This window comes from Anser brachyrhynchus (genome assembly GCF_964034855.1).
Source record: "Anser brachyrhynchus genome assembly, chromosome: 1".
Taxonomy (NCBI): domain Eukaryota; kingdom Metazoa; phylum Chordata; class Aves; order Anseriformes; family Anatidae; genus Anser; species Anser brachyrhynchus.
In genome coordinates, this window is record NC_137694.1 from 1,786,596 (window position 1) to 1,791,978 (window position 5,383).

Consider the following 5,383-nt stretch of genomic DNA (forward strand, 5'->3'; position numbering starts at 1 on the left):
CAAGGACCCGTCGGGATCACCGAGGGTCCATCAGGATCACCGAGGACCCTTCGGGATCACCGAGGGTCCATTGAGATCACTGAGGATCCATCGGGATCACCAAGGGTCCATCGGGATCACCAAGGACCCATCGGGATCACCGTGGACCCATTGGGATCAATGAGGATCCATCGGGATCACCGACCTGCCTGCGCCTGAGCCTTTTTGCCGACCGACAAATCCTGCAAGAGCTGCACCGATGCGCCCCAAAATACACGCGGGCGGCAGAGCTGCCGCCAGCTCTCCCAGCTCTGAACTCTGCCCCCATGGGCCCCGCTTCACCTGTCTTTCTTTTTATTTTTATTTTATTTTTTTTCCCTTTAATTGCGTTTTTCCTAATCCTGCGTGAAAATTGACGGCAATGACAACCCGCCCCCGCAAAGCGGCCGGGCTCCCCTCTGGCTCCGGGCTCCAACCCGCCGCCTTCCAAAAGCTTTTTGGAGCTCCTCAGATCCCTCAGCAACCAAATCCCCGCTGAGCTCAGCTCGGGGCGTGGGGCTGTGGTGTGGTTTGGGGGAAAAAAACTGGGAATCGAGCAAAAACCCAGAGAGCAGGGGAGGGAAATGGCCCCGAATCCCCCCCCCCGTCTGCGCTGTGGTCCCGGGGGGCTCCCAGCATTCGGGGCAGCGCGTGCACGGGGCGATTTATTTCCCATTAAATACCCCAACGGTGCTGGGATGGGGCCTGGACCCGCTCCGGTTGTGGCCTCGTCCTGCTCCCCGTTAGCCCCCAGCGGCGCTGCTCATCGCCAGCGTCGTTTTGGGCTGAGAAATCCCAAATCCTGGCCCCTTCCCGAGGTGCCGACACAGAACGGCACCCCGGAAAGTGACAAATTGACGGACGTGTCCCCAGCGGCCTGCTCCCCCTTTCTCCTCTCCCTGTCCCGCTCGGCCCCTCTCCAGCTCCCACTTTTTCTCTCCTGACCCAACCGGTCCCATTTTTTCCCTTCCCGTGCTCCGATTTGTCCCCATATTTTATTTTATTTTATTTTATTTTATTTTATTTTATTATTTTATTTTATTTTATTTTATTTTATTTTATTTTATTTTATTTTATTTTATTTTATTTTATTTTATTTATTTTATTTTATTTTTATTTTATTTTTATTTTTTATTTTATTAATTTAATTTAATTTAATTTATTTTGTACCACGCTTGGTTATTTACTCCCCTCTCTGGAGGGGAACCCAGCTCAGCTCTTCACGGGCATCCCGCTCCCTGCCAACCTGGAGCTGCAAAAAAAAAATACTTTTTCCCCATTTTTTCACAGCCTCTCCTTTTTCACAGCCTCCCCTTTTTGCAGGCTCCCTTTTTTGCAGCCCCCTTGTTTTTTTTTTTTTTTTGCAGCCTTCCTTTGTTTTTTGCAGCCTTCCCTTTTCGCAGCCTTTTTTTTTCAGCCTCTTTTTTTTTTAGCTTTTTTTTTTTTACATCCTCTTATTATTTCAGACTTTTTTTTAGCCTCTTTTTTTCCAGCCTGTTTTTTTGCAGCCTCTCTTTTTTTGCAGCCTCCCCTTTTTGCAGCCTCTTTTTTTTTTAGCTTTTTTTTTTTTACAGCTTCTTTTTTTTTAGCCTCTTTCTTTTTTCCAGCCTCTTTTTCTGCAGCCTCCCTTTTTTTGCAGCCTCCCCTTTTTGCAGCCTCCCCTTTTTGCAGCCTCTTTTTTTTCAGCCTCTTTTTTTTTCATCTTCCCCTTTTTGCAGCCTCCCTTTATTTTTACAGCCTTCCCATTTTGCAGCCTCTTTTTTTTTCAGCCTCTTTTTTTTTGGCCTTTTTTTACAGCCTCTCTTTTCAGCCTCTTTTTTTAGCCTCTTTTTTTTCAGCCTCTTTTTCTGCAGCCTCCCTTTTTTTTTTTGCAGCCTTCCTTTTCGTTTTTTTGCAGCCTCCCCTTTTTGCAGCCTTTTTTTTTTTTTGCAGCCATATATATTTTTTTCATCCTCTCCTTTTTGCAGCCTCCTTTTTTATTTTTTTGCAGTCTTCCCTTTTAGCAGCCTCTTTTTTTTTTTAAACCTCTTTTTTTTTTTTTTAACCTTTTTTTTTTTTTTGCAGCTTCTTTTTTTTATTTTCTTTTTTTCTTTTTTTTTCAGCCTCATTTTTTTTCCGCCTCCCTTTTTGCAGGAGGAGTAGAAGCCGGTGCAGATGCCAAGGGGCCTTCCCTTCCTGCAGGCAGTGACGTTCCCCCCCGACATCACCTTCACTAAGGGCAGAGCTCTTGCTGGGGCGGAGGCTGGGACTCTGGAACTGGGGAAAAAATTGGGAATAATGGGAAAAAAAAAAATCCCTGCCCTTCTTTAACGTCCTTTGGGAGCGCAGAGAGAAGCCTCTCGGTCCCTTCGGGGGTCTGCAGAAGTTGTTTGCCCAACATTTAATTTTTAAAGCCCGGCTGCTGAAACATCAAAACGCTTCTGCTAAAATCAAAGGATTCGGGTCTGACCCGGCCCTGCAGGTGAACCTTCTCCCATCTCCCCTCCCCGTGGCGGGTGGTGCTGGGGGGGGGGGGCTCGTGAGCTGCCTATCCCCCAGAACCATCATTTTGGAGAATAAAAATCCCCCAAAAGCACATAAACCTCCAGGTCTACCCCCGCCGGGTGGCCCCCATTTGCCACCCCACGTAACCCTCCCAGGTCCCATCTCAGAAGGTCCCCCGGGACCCACCAAGGTCCCACCAAGGACCCACCAAAGTCCCAAGGTCCCACCAAGGACCCACCAAAGTCCCAAGGTCCCACCAAGGACCCACCAAGGTCCCAAGGTCCCACCAAGGACCCACCAAAGTCCCAAGGTCCCACCAAGGACCCACCAAAGTCCCAAGGTCCCACCAAGGACCCACCAAGGTCCCAAGGTCCCACCAAGGACCCACCAAAGTCCCAAGGTCCCACCAAGGACCCACCAAGGTCCCACCCTGGAGGATTTCCCAGGTCCTCGCCCCCCCCCCAGGTCCCACCCCACTGTCCCCATCCCCGGGGACCACCCCAGTGAGGTTTTGGGGTGGGACGGGCAGGTTTCTGCCCCTTGGCACCCCACGGCCGCCCCCTTCCACCCCCTCTGGTGCATCTCCAAGGGCGGCTCAATTAACGTAATCATTAACGAAGGCCGGATCTGAGCCTCCCGGTGAGTCACGGAGCGGGGGCGGGCAGGGTGCAAGGTCGGGGCCGGATCCTGCCCGCTTCCACCAGCTCCGTCCCTAAGATTTGGGCCTCAACAGCCGGATTTGGGGGAGCAAAATGGCCTCCCTTGGCGATGCCAAAGCAAACGGCGCCAGCAAGCCGGCGGCGCCGGCAGAGATAAGCGTGGTCCTGCCCGTCTGTCCGTCCATCCGTCTGTCTTTCCATCCCGAGCGGTGCCAGGGCGAACCTTGCCAAGCCGCTGGGAGCCCAAATGGGGAGGGGGGGAAAAGGGCAAAACCGGGCACTTTCCCCACGATGAAAGACGCCAACGAGGACGCTGGCGTTCCCGGCCGGGCTCCAGCCTCTCGTTTAAGGCCGTCATTAAGAAAAAAAACAGCCCAGGAGGAGCGGCGTGAAAAAAAAAAATAAACGCGCCGGTAATTAAACATCCCCGGAACAGAAGGAGAAAAGGTCAGCCCTAAAAATACCGCGCGGCGCTTCGCCTCCGGAGCAGCGCGTTAATAAATAATCACATTTTTTGGAAGGTCTAAATGTAGCGGCTTGTGTATGATAGCCTGGTGTGACCCCCGTTGCTTGTCTCAGTTTTGCAGGATGAGGGCTTTTTTTTTTTGGGGCCAGAAACGCCCGTTTTGTGTCTGCTGCAGGGCTGTGCGCGAGCAAGAGGGCAGCGCGGGGCGAAGGCGCCGGGTGCTGGCACGGCGTGCTCGTTCGTTAGTGACTGAGCATTAATGAGGCCCATTATAATTAATTCTCTTCCCAAACCCTCCGTATAGAGAAAGGAAACCGCCGTGGCCAGCAGTGGGAGGGCTGCTGCGATTGGGTTTCGCCCTCTTTGTAGGGAAACTGAGTCACGGGGCGCGCTGTGGGGCGGGTGACGGCTGGGAAAGGCGAATCCTGTCCTGCCTTTGTTTGGGACGGGGCTTTTGGGCTAAATCCACCTACCACCAGTCCTCTGGAGACAGAAGTGGGGTGAACCAGAGCGTGGCTGCAGCCAGCAGCCCCCAAAAGTGAGGGGATTTGGGGCGGGGTGGCCACGACCCAGGGGCAGGGCGCTGAGCCGCCACGTGGGGCATTTCCCCAGCTCGTGGGGTGAAAGGATGGGGGAAAGGGGATGGGGGTGACGCGGGTCCCGTCCCCAGCCCTGTCACCCCATCCACGTGCACCAATGGTGGTCATTTTTTTTAGGGGGGGGATTAGCAGTGTCAAAGAGAAGCCAAAAGAAGCTCTGGCAGCCACCCGGACATGGGGGGGACATTTTATTGGGCTTGGCGTGGTGCTGGGGGACACGCGGTGGCCTCTGTCCCCTCTACAGACACAGGGGGTGCATCTTTTGGGGGGGAGCAGGAGCGACACCCCCATGTCCATCAGCATCCCGGGGGAGAAGCAGCGTCCCCGAGCCCTGTCCCGCTGGGGTGGATGCCCGCATCCGACGCAGATGCTGGCTGGCGATGCTCCGGCTGGGATAAAGGATGATTTTCCAGCCCAGGACGGTGGAGAGAAGGCAGTGAGGGGATGGAGGGGCTGGGGGCCACTATGGCCTCTGGTCCCTATGAAGAAACAAAGGAAAAAAAAAATATATATAAAAAGGCACCATGAACGTTGACGTTTCCAACCACCAGCACACGTTGAGATGGGGGGAATGAGAAATTTGGGGTCCCATTGCCAAGGAGATGGTGGCCCCCCCCCCCCGTCCAAGGATTTGCCTGCACATGGGGTTGGGCACAAAATGGCATCCCGGCACGTTACCTGCGGGCCGGGGATGAAGGTCACTTCTCCGTCATCATCCTCACGAACTCCTCGTAGTTGACCTGCCCGTCGTTGTTGCAGTCGGCCTCCTTGATCATCTCGTCCACCTCCTCGTCCGTCAGCTTCTCGCCCAGGTTGGTCATGACGTGCCGCAGCTCCGCCGCGCTGATGTAGCCGTTGCCGTCCTTGTCGAAGACGCGGAAGGCCTCGCGGATCTCCTCCTCGCTGTCCGAGTCCCTCATCTTCCTCGCCATCAGCGAGAGGAACTCGGGGAAGTCGATGGTGCCGCTGCCGTCGGCGTCCACCTCGCCCACCATGTCCTGCAGCTCCGCCTCGGTGGGGTTCTGCCCCAGCGAGCGCATGACGGTGCCCAGCTCCTTGGTGGTGATGCAGCCGTCGCCGTCCCGGTCGAAAAGGGAAAAAGCCTCCTTGAACTCGGCGATCTGCTCCTCCGAAAGCCGCTCGGCCATGGCGTCCCG

At 54.3% G+C, this 5,383-nt stretch overlaps 1 protein-coding gene across 1 annotated transcript; it reads right to left on the reverse strand.

Moving 5' to 3' along the window:
• Positions 1–4,382: 4,382 nt before the first annotated feature.
• Positions 4,383–5,377, reverse strand: LOC308179660 (calmodulin, striated muscle). Its single transcript, XM_080560202.1, has 2 exons — positions 4,905–5,377; positions 4,383–4,705 (listed from the first exon to the last, which is right to left on the reverse strand). The coding sequence occupies exon 1, from the start codon at positions 5,372–5,374 to the stop codon at positions 4,925–4,927; it is 450 nt and encodes a 149-aa protein (XP_080416328.1). The 5' UTR covers positions 5,375–5,377; the 3' UTR covers positions 4,383–4,705; positions 4,905–4,924.
• Between the last annotated feature and the right edge of the window lie 6 nt (positions 5,378–5,383).

Excerpts from the sequence above, each read along its gene's own strand:
- LOC308179660 (XM_080560202.1), bottom strand. The coding sequence starts at position 5,374 with ATGGCCGAGCGGCTTTCGGAGGAGCAGATCGCCGAGTTCAAGGAGGCT.